The following is an 18,682-nucleotide window of genomic DNA, read 5'->3' on the forward strand; positions in this document are numbered from 1 at the left end:
CACATTCTCCTAGTGTATCCATGAGTATCTCTCTTTCAACTGGACTTTGAATTGCTCCACAGCACTCACACATGCCTGCTGTCCTGTGGAAGAGTTAACGCAGAGACAGGCAAGAAAATAGATGCAAGTTGTCTCCTGCCTGAGGTGTTTGCCAGGTTTCAAAGATGGTTAGCTCCTCGTTATTACAGAGCAGAGGATTTATGTTTGAGATGTAATCAAGAGCGCTTCTGAAACCAAAACACCGTTTGAGGTCAGAGTCACAGGTTGGGAGTTCATATTCCCCCCCACTCCCTCCCTCCTCCAATCATATCCAGTACAATCCTTCCTTCAAAAAGGTGCATGCGTCTTATCTTTGTATACTTTCATGAGCCAATTAAAAATGCATGGTTTTTGGAAACCCATACATTGATGGGTCAACACTCACAATGGCGTGGATGGTGGATTGGCTGTCCTGCTCAGAGCCAGGCTTGGAAACCGAGAATAGGATCAGGAGAGGGCTGACTTCGACCCCACCACCGAAAAAAAAAAAACACACCCGCAACAGAACATTGAACTGACACATGGGAGACACCAATAATCACCAGCCTAATCTGAAATGGAAACTGGTGTCAGTGGTGCCATTCGTCTTAAGGCCATAAAAGAGCCCAGGGCAGAGTAGCCCATGTGTGTCCTGCAACTGGAGACAGAAAGCTCAGCTGTGCTTTCGACCGCAAGGCCCAACAGTTACTATGGCATGGGCCCTGCCGAGACGCTTGCCCCCCCCCACAGCTCGCTGCCTGTCCTGGCCAGATTAGACAGCTGCCTTGGAAAGTTTGAAAAGGTGTTGAAATACAACAGGAAGTGCCAGGGCCCCGACTGCACCCCAGCTCTCAGAACGGCAGTGCGTTAGTTTCTCAGAAAGTGGCAGGAAGGCATTCATAATCCTGACAGGCAGCGCGGAGAGAGGGCCTAACCACATAGCTGAGACGTAGGAAAGGCAACTGGGAAGGTGTGTTATCACTGTCACCATTTGTTACCATGGTGGGCTGTTAGGCCTTCTATGGGTCTAGAAAAAAGAAAAGAAAGAGAAAGAACAATAATACTTGCTTATAACTGTATGAGGCCCCTGGTGTTTGGCTTCCGGTCCCATTGCAAGCACGCGCTGTCCCGAGCAGAAAGATTTCCTGTCGGAGTCAGGCAAAACAGTTTATTTTACGAAAAATAAATTTTAAAAAAAAGTATTAAGGGATACTTCCATGCTTTCCCTGTTCTGTGTCAGGAGTGATCTAATACACCACGTGCATCTCCACCCTGAGGTGAATCACCCTTCGATAAATTATTGAGTCCTGTTCACAAGGGGAGAGAGGGCTTTAAAGAAATCAACTTTTTAAATCGTATGCAGAAGCATTGAAGCTGCATATTCAATCTTTAGCTGAGATTTTCTTCTAAATGACAGCAGGGTCGTGTGGAAAAGAACAACTCAATCTGGACAGGTAATGGCTTCTGTAAACACTCTACCTGGACAGAACCAGCTTTCCTCGAACAAGACTCTTCTGTGAAAACATGAAATCAAACAAAATGATCCCTTTGTGTTCTACTTTTAAGCGGTGCACTTAACCGAGTTTTGGCACCGATAATATTTTCTACAGAACAAACCCATTCACCTTAATGCTTTTAAAAATGCCCTGCAGGTTTCAACTTGTCCTGCGCAATAGTAAGTCACAACCTAAACGGCAAGAATAACTCCAATCCATTGACTGTGGATTCATTGGAGAAAAATAGCTCAGAGCCATAAAACCTGGGGGTTATTTTCCGCTGTGATGGAAGCTGTTCAGGAAAACCTTCCTATTCAATCCCCATCGAACACCCAGCTTGAGAACGGAAATGTATTCTCTAACTGGGTCGTTATGATTTATGCACATAATTTTTCCTTTTTAATTAGTAGAAACACGTTTTTAAGCAGTAATGTGACAAAGATGTGTGGAGAATGACCAGATTTGAGCACGCTACAGCCAGAGCTCAACATATGCCTCTGGATTTCAGTATTGTTCAGACTGTACTGGAGCAAAAGATCTGGTGTCAGATTTACAATGGGGCTCCCATAGAGTCCCAGGTACCTTAACAAGGCACTAAGACAAAGCAGCATTTGGAGCTATTGGTTTTGTGCACTGTCTATATAAAAAAGTGGGGAAACTCACAGGAAGAAGGGTGTAGAAATAGGAGAAATATGGCTGTAGTGCCAGCTTAAAGTCTAAAACACTCATTTTGATACCTTGTTTTTTATATATAAAAGGTATACAATATTAACAATATAATAGGTTAGGTAATACTGTTGTATAGCTATGCATTGACAGCAGCACTATATAAGGACTTTCTGATTTTCATGTGGCTTATGTTACATTGCTTGGAGGGGAGCCAACCATTAGACCTAAAATATTGGATCCTCAGAGATTTTTTTGTCCTCCTATAACAATTTCTCTTTGTATGGGAGTTTTTGGTTCTTTCCTCAGTGCCTAATGGTTTAATCTTTTTTTATCACTTTTATGAAATTTTGTATCACTACTTATTGTTCTTGAAATCTGTGACGCGCTCTGTGGCAAACCTGCAAAGGACACTACAGCAAATATAAATTGATTGATGGATTGATATTGTCTTGACCCGAAAGGCTATATAGATTATTGGTGCTTATTATTATAATTATTATTATTACTATTATGAAATCAAGCATTACAGGTGGAGTTCAAATGATGCCAGGAATTGCTCCATATGTCTTTCCAATTGTCCAAGATGGAGCAGACATTAAGTAGCATGCTCTTTAAACTTTCAGACAATGTGTACTATAGATACACATCCCATACCACTCGTCTGTGACCTGAATTATATATTTAACCTCCAGCTGTCTGTGTCTGAAGAAAATTACAGACATGGCTGATAAGTGTGTATTGTGAGAGAACACCTGAACAATAACTTTCGGTCGCCTGTCAACCTGAGCTATAAAAGTTGTGTGGAGTGTCTAGCCTGGCTTTTCAGTGCATGTCGTGGCACATTATCCCCCTAATATAAGCATCACTGAATTGATTAAACACATTTAAAAAAAATACATGAAAAAGAATAAAAATGAAAGGAAGAATATGACACATTATGTTTCCTTCCCTTTGTCCAGTATTCCCCAGAACTCAACATGTTCAGACATGCAGGGCCACGGCAAACAAGAGGCGGAGATGGGAGACTGGGAGACAGCTGTTGGGGCTTTTGTTCCAAGAAAATTTGAACCTTTCCCTGTATATGACAGACTGGTATAAAGCCAAGGGGAAAAGTACAGTGCCTGACCAGACTCGCATCCTCAGCCCAAACACCCAGCAACACCCACCATCTCTCTGCTTCTACTGCCTAGTCCGAGAAGGGCAGTAGGCCACGTCTTCATTATAAGGAGAGCAATTGAGGTAGTTTTTTTTATGTTGAATCACAAATATCCACTAAATACACACAGCAACAAAGGAAGCTACACATGAAACAAACACATACACACACACCTGCTGCTGCATTTCAGAACCGAGAAAACTGGGTGCTTAGAAGAACAGTACTACACAAAGCAACGTGTTTGAAAGACGCACATTATTGGCCATCGATGAATGGATTTATTTTGTTTCTTGTTTTCTCACAAGTTGGCTCCTTTAGCAAAAGGATTCGGAATGACATTTTAAGTACAGTTTTTACTAGGAAAATACACCTAAATGTGTAACGATTTTATGTATATACATATATATATATATATATATATAGAGAGAGAGAGAGAGAAAAAAAAAACTAACAAAGGAGCTATACATGTACAAGGTATCTACTGTTAGCACACTGACGGATTGCACTGCGTCAATAACCATGGCAATAAGACACAGTCAAACTGCCCTCAGGACACCGGATTCTGCACGCAGAAGGATACAACAGTTTTCATTAGTTTCCAGGCCTCTGCGTTCACCGGTTCTCTGCCAAGTGTGAGTGCTTCCCTTGGCAGGGAAGAGGGTCTGTGCTACATTAGCTGAAACAGTCCAGGCTGGCTTTGGCACGCTCCATCTCATGTAGAAAGTTGTAAAACTGCGGGAGGGTCAGCTCTACGGCATAAAAAACAAAACAACCTTTTAGAATATTTTTTTTTCTATGTTCCCCTCTCTCCTAAGAGCAAAGTCCACTCACAAATCAGCAACAAACAATCATTGTAATGTAACTAGAACTAGCCCATAACCTTTAAGAAAACTTTTAAGAAATGTTGTCCATGGTGCAAAGAGTGCTCCACAGTAAAGGGCCCAATGTTAACATTTTCCAAACTGCTTGTATGCTGCTAATATGGAAAAGTAGCTCAAGTGAAATCTCAAATTGAACCTTGTCTACCAATCAGAGTCCATTCAGTGTATTTTATAATATTGTGACTGCACTGTATGACATCAGTTTTGATCAGGAATATCCGCACAGTAAGCCGGTTTCAGTAAGAGCTGGGATTCAAAGGGCATCCTCTAATTCAAAGCTTGACTGGAAGCTGGCTTTCTGTGATATAGAGGCAAGAAGCCTGTGTTTCTGTACAGAAGCCCCTGCTCAAGGGGATCATTTGTGATGGGTAGGAGAGCTGCTTTAATTATGGCCAAGAGTTTACAGTTTAGAGCAAATTCCGCATGAACTGTAAACAGAAAGAAAGCAAGAAAAAAGACTCACAACATTCAATATACATTTACTCAGGTTATGCACATACAATATAGAATAACTTCTTAATATAGTACTTACCCATATAAACATTTTCAGTTGAGTTTCCCTTTCTTATAACTAACTTCAGCTGCAAGAAAAAGATAAAAATAATAATTATTATAATAACATTAACATAATTAAGTCCATGAATATTGGTCAAATATATTCCTTCAATTCAATTCACTGAACATGATTCACTACTCGATGCCCACCACTCCACCCACTGAAGCACTAGGAGGATATGCCAGAGTTCTGGAACACGTCTCATCACACTCTGAGACTGTGGAAATCTGGCCAATGAGAGGCCAGGCTTCTGCAGGGACAATGGTCTTTAACAGCCTCAACAACCTCACTGCATGAAAACATGACGTTTCTCTGAAGTATGCAGCAGGAGCCGAATTTACTGCTATTGAAGATGATGCGATTGAGAGCTTACTCAGTAAGATAGGAATGGATCTTTATTACTTGGGTGGGTCTCACTCCCTAGACAGGCAAGCAAACATTTCTACAGGGATTTAGGCAAATAATTACATATAAAGTGGATTTATCTTCTGAACAAAGGTTTGTGTGTGTGTGAAAAACAAAGCCCACAAGTACCTGACTTAATTTACATGCCAAGCCCTGTGGCCAATTCCTTCTCCTCATTACAAGAACCGCCCGTTGAAGGATGTCAAGGAAGGCCTACTGTAGCCTAAAGTGGCATGCTCTGTTTTGAGAGGTTTTCTTTTTGTTGTTTTCTGTTTTTCATTGGTTAGATGCAGGTCTGAGACAGAGACAATTACAGATTTGAACACAGAGGATTAGTCTTCTGGGGGAGGAACACCCTCAGGTTTCTTGCACATTATATCTCTTGACTAAGTGAAAGAGAAGAAGCACCAGACTTACCTGTAAAAAGATGCTTCCGACTTTTTGTAGCTCACTGCTTCCAGCCGTTACTGAAAAATAATATCAGCATTTGTAATTGCTATTTACCAAAACCTTCATCAGATCTGCAACCTGGAAGTGCTGAACATGACTGATACTTCAGTCATACCAGAACTACAGCACTGCATTCTTTGTCCCTCCTGCTCGCACAACAAAGAGTGCAAACAGTCAAAGAAATGTGAAGGTTTGCTTGCTGAGAACACACGCCTACATAAACCAATGATACTCTGAGTGGCATAGCACCTCAAGAAGACTGTGGTCTGTGATTGAGGGCTATGGCATGAATACTCCTGGACTGACACTGCTGCAGCTGCTGAGGCGAGAACCAAGAGCCGTACGCAGTTATTTGTTAGAGCCAAGGGGCCTGGATGATAAAAGCATGTTGTCAATAGCAACACAGAATCCCTGCCTGGTAAATGCAGGTGAAATTCATAGATGTGGATGATTGACAGGTTCTAATTTTTTTTTTTTTTTTTTTTGGTGGGGGAGGTATCTTATTTGATTTGGATGGCCTTCATGTATACAAATACTAATATTTCTGCCCCCAACCTCCCGAACTCTACTCCCACCTTCATTTACCTCCAAATTTCCATTCCATGTCCACAAGCTGGTTGACCATGAGGGTCTGTCCCACTGCCAGTCTTGAAAGCACAGGGTGATGAACCTTCCACTGCAGATGAGAACAAAACATCAGAATTGTTCTCAATACCAAATACAGGCACATATACACCGATCAGCCATAACATTATGAGCACTGACAGGGGAAGTGAATAACACCCGTCAGTGGGTGGGATATATTAGGTAGCAAGTGAACATTTTGTCCTCAAAGGTGATGTGTTAGAAGTAGGAAAAATGGGCAGCTTAAGGATCTGAGCGACTTTGACAAGGGCCAAATTGTGATGGCTAGACGACTGGGTCAGAGCATCTCCAAAACTGCAGCTCTTGTGGGGTGTTCCCGGTCTGCAGTGGTCAGTACCTATCAAACGTGGTCCAAGGAAGGAAAAGCGGTGAACCGGAGACAGGGTCACGGGCGGCCAAGGCTCATTGATGCACATTGATGCACATGGGGAGCGAAGGCTGGCCCGTGTGGTCCGATCCAACAGACGAGCTACTGTAGCTCAAATTGCTGAAAAAGTTAATGCTGGTTCTGATAGAAAGGTGTCAGAACACACAGTGCATTGCAGACCAGTCAGGGTGCCCATGCTCACTCCGGTCCACTGCCGAAAGTGCCTACAATGGGCACGTGAGCATCAGAACTGGACCACGGAGCAATGGAAGAAGGTGGCCTGGTCTGATGAATCACGAGTTCAAGGTGTTGACTTGGCCTCCAAATTCCCCAGATCTCAATCCAATCAAACATCTGTGGGATGTGCTGGACAAACAAGTCCGATCCATGGAGGCCCCACCTCGCAACTTACAGGACTTAAAGGATCTGCTGCTAACGTCTTGGTGCCAGATACCACAGCACACCTTCAGAGGTCTAGTGGAGTCCATGCCTCGACGGGTCAGGGCTGTTTTGGCGGCAAAAGGGGGACCTACATGATATTAAGCAGGTGGTCATAATGTTATGGCTGATCGGTGTATATATAACATCCACTGCAGAACTGGAAACTGTGCATTCCCTGCAGCACATTATCAGCAATTGAGAGCAGTCAAAATGAATACCAGCCATAATGCAAAATCTTTATTTAGTGGAATCTAAAGCACTATCGTTGCCAATTTTTTTGATTGTTTTTTTCTACATGTTAATCTGAGCATCTCGGTTAACATCTTTAAAACATACTAATCAGGCTCTTCATAACAGCACACATTTTAGTAATTCTGTGACTGTGCAAGAGACTGGATCATTGAAGTCCTGATTCCTGTTATCACCATTATTGACAAACTTGATTTGGTTGCAATGTCATTTAACTATACAACACTGTACACACTATACACAACTGTGGCAGAACACTCACCCGTGCTGTATATCCACACAGCAGTGAATACCACAGGATTGTCCCTACCGTTTATATCGAGAGAATGAGAAAGAGAGAAAATGTACCTGGTTTGAAAAATGGCTGGCTTTGTCTTCATTCAGTCCTGAAAGCAAAGCCAAAATCAATTGAGGTCAGTAATCTTTAACAAGCAGGAAGAGAACAGCGTCTCATTATTTGGCAACATGATGGACGAATACAGAAAACTTACCTAGAGTAATAAGATCGGTTTTCACTTGGTCTGCACTCAAACCGCTCTTCAGAGCACCTGTAAAAAAAATAATAATAATAAAAATAGGAAGATGGCAAGTGTCTCCATATCCGTGGCTATCCTGGACCCCGAAATGGACATCAGAGTATCACACACCACCACCCATATGTCTAGGGTACAAGTCACCTCAACTGAACTTGAAAATCTCTAGGGAAAAACTAGGTGTGGTTATAGCCCTGACTGTATCACCCTGATTGAAACCCTTTATGTCTGTGACAAGTGTGGATTTCAAGCTTAAATATTGTTACACCAATGAAAACAACAGGGGGATGATCCTGTATTTCTGAGGGTTAGACTTCAGCCTCAGGATAGGAACCCTGCACAGCTCACAATGCCACAGCTGCACCTGAAGAAAACGTGCTTACTGGCTGATGTGCACTGAGCGATGTTTAACAAGGATTTGGGACCCTTTCAACTTAGCCATACCATCCCAGCTTAGGTTTTGTTATATCGGTTAATACAGCACTCCCTTTATGAGTTATAAACTAATGTGGAGGAGAAGACCCATACTACAGATTTAGAAATCTAATCTCCTGACTCACCATTGGAGAGCAAGAGGACACTTTTCACTAGTTCTCGGAGGGGCCCCGGACTCATCCCATTCTCTGTGGCGAAGGCACTCAGCTGCCTCAGAAATCTGTCTGTCTGGTGGGAGACAATATTAAATCAATCATGTGAGCAAGCACAACCACACACGGAACAGAGAACAGCAGTCACACACGTTTCCCCATCTGACTTACTGGCGTTACAATATTTGTTTTCTACAGGCCCTAAGCTTGTATAGACCGCTCAACTCCTGTTAATATAATGCCTCTCCTTTCAACACACAAAGGGTGGGATGCTATTAAAATTGCATGTTAAAAAGACACACACACAACCAAAAAAAAGAGGACAGCTATACCTACATTCAGCCTTAATGGAGCAAAGGGAAACTGAATAACCATGACAAGATAGTTCATACCTCCTTGGGTTCGAGTAGATACCGGAAGATAATCTCGGTCAAGTTTACATATTGCTGCAGAGTGAAAAAAAAAAGTTAAACAAAACTCATTAGCATTCAGTCTAAGGAAGCGCATTGTCTCAAAAGATAAACACCTTAAGACCAGAAAGCTGTGACCAGGTTGTTATACCCAATGATGGTGTTTTCTTGTGCAAGAATGTTACATCAGCTTTGTATCCAGAACAAATCAGCTGAAATAAAAAATAATATGCATGTTTGCATTTACGGCTTGGTGTCTTTTTCCACTAAGCACCATCTGGTACATGAAGAGTAAGAAGAACAGCAGTAATAAATGTTGTGCCCTGGGCTATTTTCAACAAGCTCTGTTTGTCAGCGCTCCTGCAATAAATATTAAATGTAAAAAATGTACTGTTGCTGAATAAGACAGTGTTTTGTTCAAATTGCCTCTTGAGGTCAATGACAGTTCAGTGTTTTCTGGGTAAGTTGCCCTATAGTCTCTCTACTGCCTATATGCTTCCACCATAGCTTCACATCACATGAGGGTTTACAGACAGCTAGTGCCTTTTGTGTTTACTATGCCCACTTAATACAGGCGGTACTAAGCACAAGTTCTTTCAGAAACATCCTTATGCACTTAATCTTCATCACACAAAAAATGCTTAGCCTATATATGAAATATGAACTTAACAACAGTTTCGTTGTATCAAATGTTCTCCAAATAAACCATGCCATGTTTATTTCAAAATCTTTTTGATTTGTTTTTAGCACAATACACAATGCTTTCCATGTTTTTAAGCAAAGTTCAGGGGTGCCACAAAAGTGATGTCTCTTTGTTGCCTCTTATTCCACAAGAGAACTAGGCTATGTACTTTGGGGTGATGAGGCGGGAAAGGTAACTGTTAAACTTGATTGCAAAAGCTAAAATAGCAATCCATCCCCACACAGATTCTGCATATAGGACATATACGTATCTGGTCATGTTTTCATGTTAAACTAGCTTCTTGTACATCTAGGTATCGTTACGGGAGTCTACGGACTGTGTGAGAGGAGATGTCATGTGACATTCACAGGCGTGCTGGTCTTTGTGTTGCATATATTCTGCTTTGCCTTTCAGATGAACAAACTCGGGTGAGGCACACGAAGTACTAAATGTATGCTTAAAAATAAATACCTATTCATGTATTTCGCTTCGATGGCACACCGCCTCTGCTACACAGTTGAAGGAAGTGCTGGACTGCCTTCGAGCACCCAATATGCATCAAAAGGTGCATTTAGCAGCTTATTCCTTACCTGTTCACTGAGCTTATTCAGATTATGGAAGTCCGTACTAACAGAATCTGGTAAAGCTTCTTTTGTAAACTGCAACTGCTGCATTTTCCCCTGTCCGGATGAAATCTCAAAGAAATCTCACAGAAATCGGCTGTTACTTCCTACTGTCACTATATCAGCTGACACGCAGCGACGGCAGAAACGCTTGATTTCCGAGCAGCACTTTCGTCACGTTTGTTTTTCTGTCTCACGCACTTCCGGGTTTACGTCTCGCACGCGGTGTGTGGTGCGGAACAGCACGTGAGCCGCCAACTGTTATTTAAACACTTTCATTCATAAAATATTTCATTATCAACCTTTTTATAGCGTTCTAACACTGCATTACCATACTGCACTACACTACAGTACACTGCACTCTTTATTTCTTCTATGTATTTATTGTATAACACCAGAATACTACAAAACCGAATTGATGGAGTATTATAGCCGAACTGATCATACAGTGTAAATATCCCACAAGACATATTTACACCATAACGCCTTTAATATGCAAAGCCCGCTAATGAAAAAACATAGACGCTAATATTAAATTGTGCCATATCATATCATATGTGCCCGGATCAAAATGTCCAATGCCACCAACCAGAAATTAAAAAAAATAAAATAAAAATAAAAAACGGCAGCAAAAAGCTAGCAAAAGGTACGCCACCAAAAAACTCACAGGGGAGAAAAAGTGCCATTCAGGAATAAAAAGTGTCATGTCACCTAAAATGCCATTCAGGAATAAAAAGTGTCATGTCACCTAAAATGCCATTCAGGAATAAAAAGTGTCATGTCACCTAAAATGCCATTCAGGAATAAAAAGTGTCATGTCACCTAAAATGCCATTCAGGAATAAAAAGTGTCATGTCACCTAAAATGCCATTCAGGAATAAAAAGTGTAACTTCACCTAAAATGCCATTCAGGAATAAAAAGTGTCATGTCACCAAAAAAATGTAATATGTGACTAGAAAAGTATCATGCACCACCAAAACATTTAAGATGAGAAAATGTGTCGGCAACAAGGTGTCACAGTCTCACTGCTCATACCCGCTTATTTTAACTGGGCACCACTGGTCTGTATGTGTGTGCGTCAGTCAGTTTGGTTGTGCTTTGTGAATAGATACTGTTGTGTAGTCCGTTGCAAAGGCCAACGTTGAAACAGAAGAAAGAAGTGCATCATTACTTTGTAGCATTAATCGAGGTACTGTTTATGATCGTTATGTAATTATATTTGAAATTAAAGTAGAAATGTTATTCCAGTTATTCTCATTTGAATGAGTACAGTGAATGTGTAACAATAGAGAAAAAACTAATTTACGTTATTTTTAACACACGATTCGAAATTGGGCTGTTTCTCAAGATACACATGAAAAGATCAATATAATCATTCGCCTACTTTTTTCATGTTCATTCAATAGTGCAACATGAAACACTGGATTAATTCACATAAGGACCATTGCTGTTCATTTACTGTCGCAGTGGGGTTATATATTTGCAAATAAGTGTATCCAGAGTTACAATAATCAAGCAAACGGTCTGGTTTAAGGAGGGCAGGGGCGGGAGAATTAAACTTTAAATAATTATAATAATAATATATTTAATGTTTTTTTTCCACCCTACTTTTTCTAGGACAGTCTGACATTATTTGAGCTGAAAAGAGTACCTCGCGGATTTAATTTGGGCCCCAAACAATTATATGACTAGAGGTGTCAAAGACAAGAAACAAAAAACACGTGGGAGCGTGTCAAGATTGTCAAGTGAGTATATGAGGAAAAAATGTGATTTGAGAAACACACACACACACAATACACTTGTTACATGCACCAAGATGTTCTGTATGGAAAACATGTTAATATAACTGCAATGCCTTGTGTTGAGAGCTGACAATCACAAGGTCTGTAATTAATGAAGAGTTATCCTTTTGCAGTGTCAATACAATTCAACACAATACAATAATTTAAATAATTTGACTGTTGAAGTGTACCTGAAACATCTTCAGATGTGTTTTATGGAATTATATACAGGCTCCTGCAAATTCCTCTTGTGTGTATATTTCTCCCCCAATTGGCTCATATGTAAATTAATTACATATGAGGGAAGTACAGGTAAGAGTATTGTGTTTATGGATAAAATTAAAGAAAGAAATAAAGAAGGAAAGAGAGAGAGAGAAAAAAATAATGAAATAAATATCTAAATCACAGAAAGCATTTGTTTTAATACTAACACCAATATAAAGCAGGAACGTGTGGGGTAACTTACTGACAATGTATTGCCAGAGCTGCTATAGACAGGGTTTCAACATCTGGATTCATGGTGAGTAACACAACTTGAAAAACAAATAGTACATATTGCTGACATTAATAACAAAAACATTGTGTGCATCTAATGCTGCGATAGGGTGCCAATGGCTGTTTTTGTGTATATTTTGTGACAACTGCAAATCACCCTGGATGAGGGTACTAGGTAATACACTATTATAATAATTGTTGTGATTAATATTAATTATAACATCCTCACAAGATTAAATAACTCATTAGGCAGTACAAGACTCATATAAAAATCCTTATCAGTCTGCACCTGCAGCACACCTATATTAAACACACATTGCCAGGTGTTTTCTGCAGAACGCTTGCCAGGGTATATTGCTTTCCAGTATCATTGTTTTTGGCCAAATGTTTTGTGTAGGTGAATGAACTGCTTAAAAAAAGAAAATCATAACCTTATCAATACACAGGTTGTTCAATGCATAAATGATCACTTATTTGTGTCTACTGTGTACATGTTGGTTTAAATATCTAATATTAAAACATTTGTTTTATTCTGCAATTAAATACAGATAAAAAGCAGAATTGCATGTAGGACAAAAGCAACATGTTTAAAATATGTTTAATTATAATAATGTAACATGTATTTCTACTTCTTCATAGCTTTAACATTTAGTAGATAACCTCAGAGCAAACAGTTATATATAATCAGACATTTGAAATATATTTGTTATAATGCAATCAAAAAAGTGATTAGGCTTAAAGTCCAATTCGTTTAAACTGTCAAGATGACAGTTTGACATTGTGTGAAATAATATTAGATGTTTATCAAGACCTGAACAGCTGTCGCTACAAATATTTGATTAAAACAAGTAAATCGTGCTGTGCAAAGAAGCGAGAATGTTTTCTTGAAAGGTCGCAATCTCAGTTAAATCATTTCTATACAGTTGCATGTGTGTAGAAATACAGTAACCACTTCAAGATCTAATCGGACTGTTTATATTTTGGGGAGAACTTGTCTTCGAATCATTCTAACGTGCATGGGCTTGCAGCAATACAGGGGTTAAAAACACAAGGTAAATGTAGTTTTCAGTTGGACGGGATGTGATTCGAAACCCGGGAAAAGTCACGCCTGGGTACTTTGTTAAAAAAAAAAAAAAAAAATGAACACTTTTACATTTTACCCCGGGGGGCTGGAAGACGCGAGCTTGGCATGGGTCAAAGGTGACAGCAAGACCTTGGCCACCGCAAAGATCCCACCAGAGCCGAGGGATCAATCCAGAGCAGCACAGCCACCCGCACCGGAGCGCAGGCAACAGGTAAACCGCCGTGCGTCGCACATCCAGCATGCTGCATGCTAACGTCCATGACTTTTCCTTACTAGACAGGATCTGGCTGTGTATTCGTGTGTGTGTGTGTGGGGGGGTAAGTACATGTAAGCTCAGAGAAGAAATTAACATAAGACGTGTGGCGCAAGAAAGTTGAACCAGAAGAAGCGCATTCTAGCTGGATAGGGTCTAGTCTTAACTTGCAGGATCCTATGTGAGTACTAGATAAGGAAGGATATGGTTGAATATCCTGACCATATAGTTTTGCAAAGACAACTTGTTTTAAATGTTATTATTTCTAAAAATCGTAATTAATTAGTAACATAGTGTATACAGCAGCAAGGTATTGTGCAGTGTGTCCTGCTGTTATCCAGATGTTTGGGGTCCTTTATGCGCAGCGCGCAGTTCAGTGAGCTGGAAAACAAGCTCTGACATACACGCGGAGTTGTCACATACACTGGAGACACTTAAAAATGGCTACAATCTCAGTAAGTGCTACTTGTATTTATTTAGAGTAGGTAGGGGAAGCAGTGTTGTTATTTTTGCGACAGAGACGTGTGACTACTAATCTAAAGAAAAAGTTAGTGTGTATCTTTTTTTATTTATTTTTCTTTATGAACGCCCTGCCAAGAACCGGTAAAAAAAAAAAAAAAAAAAAGATACTTTTGCAACTGTATTAGGCCTAACGTTGATCTGTTTATTTCGTATTAGTATTGTTATTATTAATAATAATATTAACAATAATAATGAAAAGGATGATGATAGGACTTATACCTTTCCTTATATTGCTTCAATTATGAATCGTCATACCGGTACAAAACTGCAAACGAACAGAATTCAGATTAATTCAGATTATTGTAACGTCTGGGGTAATTTCTCCTGTCTGTAAGACGAATGTAGTAAATACACAAACTATCCGTGTAAAAAGTTCCCCATTAATAAGAGGTAGCCTAATAACTACTGCATAACGGATGTTCTTTACGATTCATTATTTCTGCTTAAGAAAAAAAAGATTTTTTTAACATTTTGTCCAGAAACATTTACTATTTACATTACTATTAATTTGCACCTAAAAAGTAAATGGTAAATTAAATTAATTTAATGGCATAATACATATACTATGTTTTTTATACTATTGCAGTTGAAGTTATGAAATGAAGGTGTCCTGTTGTATTATATTTTAAATGCATTAAGTGGTTTGTCACTAAAATGCTAGGTTCATTATTGAGTAAGATGCTGTTCCTGACTGTTTCATTGTGCTGCACTGTGCATGGGTCTGTTCCTTCTTTTAGTTTCGTTAAGGGCATTTAACTGTGCATTAGTCAGAATGCAGGTACTGTGCACCTTGTTATAGTGCTTGTTATAGTTCAGACAGGTGTTTCTATGTGGGAATTTCAGCAAGATGTTTTCTGAAAGACTAGCCGCCCAGATTAAATCAACACTTGAACCTACCCACGAAATTCCAAAGCCAGTACTTGATGGCAGCTCAGCAGTTGACACTAGAAGCCTCTGGCAAATGGAAACGCCGCCATCAGATGAAAGGTTTGGCAATTGTAGGGTGGGCCAACAATTTGATTTAATCTGGGCCTATGTCTCCACCAGTGCATTTGACTGAAGATTTGTTATTTTGTTTTCCACAAGGATTCTCTGTAACCTTTTATAGAGTATATTAAACATTTCTAGATATCTTACGGAGAGCTTTTTTTTTTTTTAGTATATCTCAGTGTTGAGGAGAAAACAGAAATGTGATTGTTATCTGTCCAAACAAAGATTATTTTATACCACCTGAGTAATGCTCTTTTACGTAGAATGAATAATGATCTGTTATGTTAAGTTAAAGGTGACTGATATCCAGGTATTTTGTATTGGATAAAAATTCCATAGGTTTTGAAACATACATCCCAAAAGTCGGAAACCTAAGAAGAAATCATTTAAATATTAATGAATAATTTAGGCATTATTGACTAAATCCTTTTTGAGTGAGTTATTCTAGTAAATACATACCCTTTGCAGATGTTTAAACTTACAAATATTTTCATAGAAAGCCCTTTCTCAAGGGGTTTACCACAACCACATCATTGTTGTATTAGAGCACTAATATCATTCATTCTTGTTTAAACTTGTGCTTCTGTTCGTATCACATTATTGCATAAGTCCAACTACAGGAAGTAATTTTCAGGGGATTTCCTTAAAGAGCACCAAATAAAAAGTGAAAAGAAACATTACAGACGGGACCGTTTGAAACAGTGTGATTGCTGTGAACAGCTGAGGCATAGATAATCTGGATGCGAACAGAGAGACCTATGCTGACTGGTTGTTGTTAGCATTTGTGCATTTAGAGCTATGTTGATTCAGACTATTTTACATATTATTGTTTTTCCAGAATTTTCTTTCTGTTCTAAATTCCGTTCAGTTTGGGTTCTTTTTTTTTAATCAGATCAAAGTGCAAAACAAAGAACCATGGTGGACTTTTGAATACACTGTAAGGAACAAGTCAGCAGTGATGCCTTCTGCACATAGTCGATTAATCATTTTCCATAGGATTTTTACAATGGCTTAAGCATGGTTGTGTGCACAAACCATGTCCTACTGTAGTACACATACCTTAGAAACATTTGTTACGGGTTAGCTATGTTTTCCCAAGGTCAGGTGTAGTAAAGCACAGTGAGTGAAGGCATGTGCCAGTGAAGGTAACATACCAAAACAGTTCAATTTATGGTCACTGCAATTCTGATTCCATCACATTTAATGTAAAAAAAAAACATCTAAAAAACCTGGTGACTTAAAACAGTTCAAGAACTCATAATTCGGGGATTGATTTGGCAGACAAGTCAAAGTGGCCTGTATAGGTGGATTTAGTAGATTTGCATAGATGCGTGGATATAACTGTGAGGGATAGGGAGTTTACTTACAGTTTATTCATAATTGCTGTAATTCACTCTCTCAGGCTTTGATGTGGATTCCTATTGTGAAACCTTTCTTTCGTATATACATTCCGTATTGTCTTTTACAATAGAGAAAGAGCAGGGCAGTTTTCAAAGACTTTCGTAAAGCTTTTTCTAGTTATCCTTTTGTGATGACTGAGGTCCTTGGGAGGCTTTATGAGTAAGTTGTGTGTTCAGCTTAGGAATTGTGTGCAGGATACACCTGGCACTTAGCAAGCACAAACCCTTGCACATGTATAACGTCTGTGCTTTCAGTACAAGAGCAAGTTCATGGGGGCAGGGGAACAAGAAACACAAGAGGAGATTTACAGTGCAGCCTACTCTAAATAATGTCTTTGTGTTTATTGGATAACAAAGAAAAACAATGGCAAAGCAAACCTTGAAATATATGTAATATGTGTAATTGTATGGATGACTGTGTTTTGTGTTTTTATTTTTATTTTGGGTTGCATTTATTTAAAATGTCTCCATATGCACATATGAATGTGCTGTTTGCTCTTCATTCAGATGGCATAGAGCTGAGCTGTTTGTGACATACTGCTGAGAAGTACTTCTTGACTGGCCACTCCTGCCCAGCCCTGCCTCGAGGCATTGTATACCTTAATGATGGGAGGCCAGTCTAATCTTGTGTCCAGCCACAACCTTTGTCTCTTTTCCTCTGCTTATCAGATTCCAGACAGCAGAACTTTTAAGTGATAGTGAAATAAGTGCCATCATTAACAAGTCTGTGCACTACTTGGTTCCACCAGCTCTCACAACCCCACCCTGTTGTTTTATATTTATATTAAAATTCTATATATAATATTTCTTATTTGTATCCATGCATGAGTCTCCTTTTATGTCAGACACCTGGCCTACCAGATTGTCTGTTTTCTCTCTGAAAGCATTCAGTTAAATACACAAGCTCTACTGCAAGTAATTGGCTAAGCCTTTTGTGTGTGTCAGTAGTGTGCATTACACATGGCAGGATAAGTGTATAATTTACCTTAGTCATGACAACAGTTCCTAGGAGAGCTAGCATACATGTATTTTTTACTTCAGAATTTAATTTTGGAATAACTTAACTATATAGACTAGAGACTAAAATATATTGGATGAAAACATACCTACATTTCAGATTCCCCTTCTTTGACATGGTATGTTTAAACCACCAAATGTTGGGCAAAAGAGACTCTTAAGGAAAGCTATAGGTTTATTTTGTGATTCATAGAGCTATTGTAAGTACAGAGGCACTACATATTTCCCTGCTGCACTGAACTGTGCTTTGGAGCCAGTTGAGTCCCCCTGATAGCTGCTCTGATAATGTGTTACAATAAATACAAACAAGCGGAAACATGCAAAGAATATTATTAATACTGTGATCTGGACAAAAGGCCAGGAATTTTCGGTAGAGTTACTGAGAAACACACAATTACAGACAGGTACAAAAATGCATTTGTTTTGAATTTTTAACTGTAGTGTACATTACACAACGTAAGTGTGAGTCAGGAAAAAAAAGAGGGATTCATAGGCATGTGTAAATAAAAGCATTGGATGATTGGGTCATTGTAAGGAAAAACGTGAAGAGAAGGGGAGAGGAAGGTGGCACTTGCCTTTCAAACACAGCGGTGCACCAGGAGTGGTTCTGCAGACAAGGACGTACTAAGTGTAGGAGTTTTATGCGTAATTTTGTTGCCTGTTCTGTCCATTCCTGTTCCCTGCATGTTGTGGGACTCTCTCTCTCTAGACACACCAGGAGTATTTGCTTACAGATAGGATCTATGCTTTGTGTTTGGAAAGGTTGATTATTTGCCACCTTTTCACTTATTGTGTAGAGAGCCTGAAGGCTGTTTATGTTTAAGGGGCAGAGTAGCAACACAAGATTGAGTGAGATAAATGAGATTGATTGGTTGATTGATTGAATCAGTGAGAGAGAGAGTCAGACGGAGGAAGGATAATCTTAAACCCCTTTAAATCTTTAAGGTCCTCATTCTATCCCATTTAGTTGA

At 39.4% G+C, this 18,682-nt stretch overlaps 2 protein-coding genes across 7 annotated transcripts in view; one reads left to right on the forward strand and one right to left on the reverse strand.

Annotated features, from left to right (window-relative positions):
- Positions 1–3,577: 3,577 nt before the first annotated feature.
- Positions 3,578–10,312, reverse strand: commd7 (COMM domain containing 7). 2 transcript variants are annotated; one of them, XM_066702284.1, is made up of 9 exons: positions 10,136–10,312; positions 8,846–8,899; positions 8,427–8,529; positions 7,825–7,881; positions 7,682–7,719; positions 6,217–6,307; positions 5,599–5,648; positions 4,753–4,801; positions 3,578–4,088 (listed from the first exon to the last, which is right to left on the reverse strand). In XM_066702284.1, the coding sequence occupies exons 1-9, from the start codon at positions 10,217–10,219 to the stop codon at positions 4,012–4,014; spliced, it is 603 nt and encodes a 200-aa protein (XP_066558381.1). In that variant the 5' UTR covers positions 10,220–10,312; the 3' UTR covers positions 3,578–4,011. The 2 variants fall into 2 exon arrangements, with proteins under 2 accessions (XP_066558381.1, XP_066558382.1); XM_066702285.1 differs by lacking the exons at positions 3,578–4,088; positions 4,753–4,801 and adding an exon at positions 5,326–5,476.
- A 3,257-nt stretch (positions 10,313–13,569) lies between these two features.
- dnmt3bb.1 (DNA (cytosine-5-)-methyltransferase 3 beta, duplicate b.1) overlaps positions 13,570–18,682 on the forward strand; it is a 45,175-nt gene continuing 40,062 nt past the window's right edge. For 3 of the 5 annotated variants that reach the window (XM_066702286.1, XM_066702287.1, XM_066702290.1), the window contains exon 1: positions 13,570–13,740. In XM_066702286.1, the coding sequence (XP_066558383.1) occupies positions 13,585–13,740 (156 nt within the window). In that variant the 5' untranslated portion in view covers positions 13,570–13,584. The other 2 variants (XM_066702288.1, XM_066702289.1) reach the window with 2 other exon arrangements.

Source organism: Amia ocellicauda, chromosome 4, assembly GCF_036373705.1.
Source record: "Amia ocellicauda isolate fAmiCal2 chromosome 4, fAmiCal2.hap1, whole genome shotgun sequence".
In the NCBI taxonomy this organism is placed as follows: Eukaryota; Metazoa; Chordata; class Actinopteri; order Amiiformes; family Amiidae; genus Amia; species Amia ocellicauda.

Coding starts and splice junctions, on each gene's coding strand:
- commd7 (XM_066702284.1), bottom strand. CDS start 10,219: ATGCAGCAGTTGCAGTTTACAAAAGAAGCTTTACCAGATTCTGTTAGT. Junction 7,882..8,426: donor TGTCCTCTTGCTCTCCAATG/GTGAGTCAGGAG, acceptor TTTTTTTTACAG/GTGCTCTGAAGAGCGGTTTG. Junction 4,802..5,598: donor TCGGAAGCATCTTTTTACAG/GTAAGTCTGGTG, acceptor TTTTTCTTGCAG/CTGAAGTTAGTTATAAGAAA.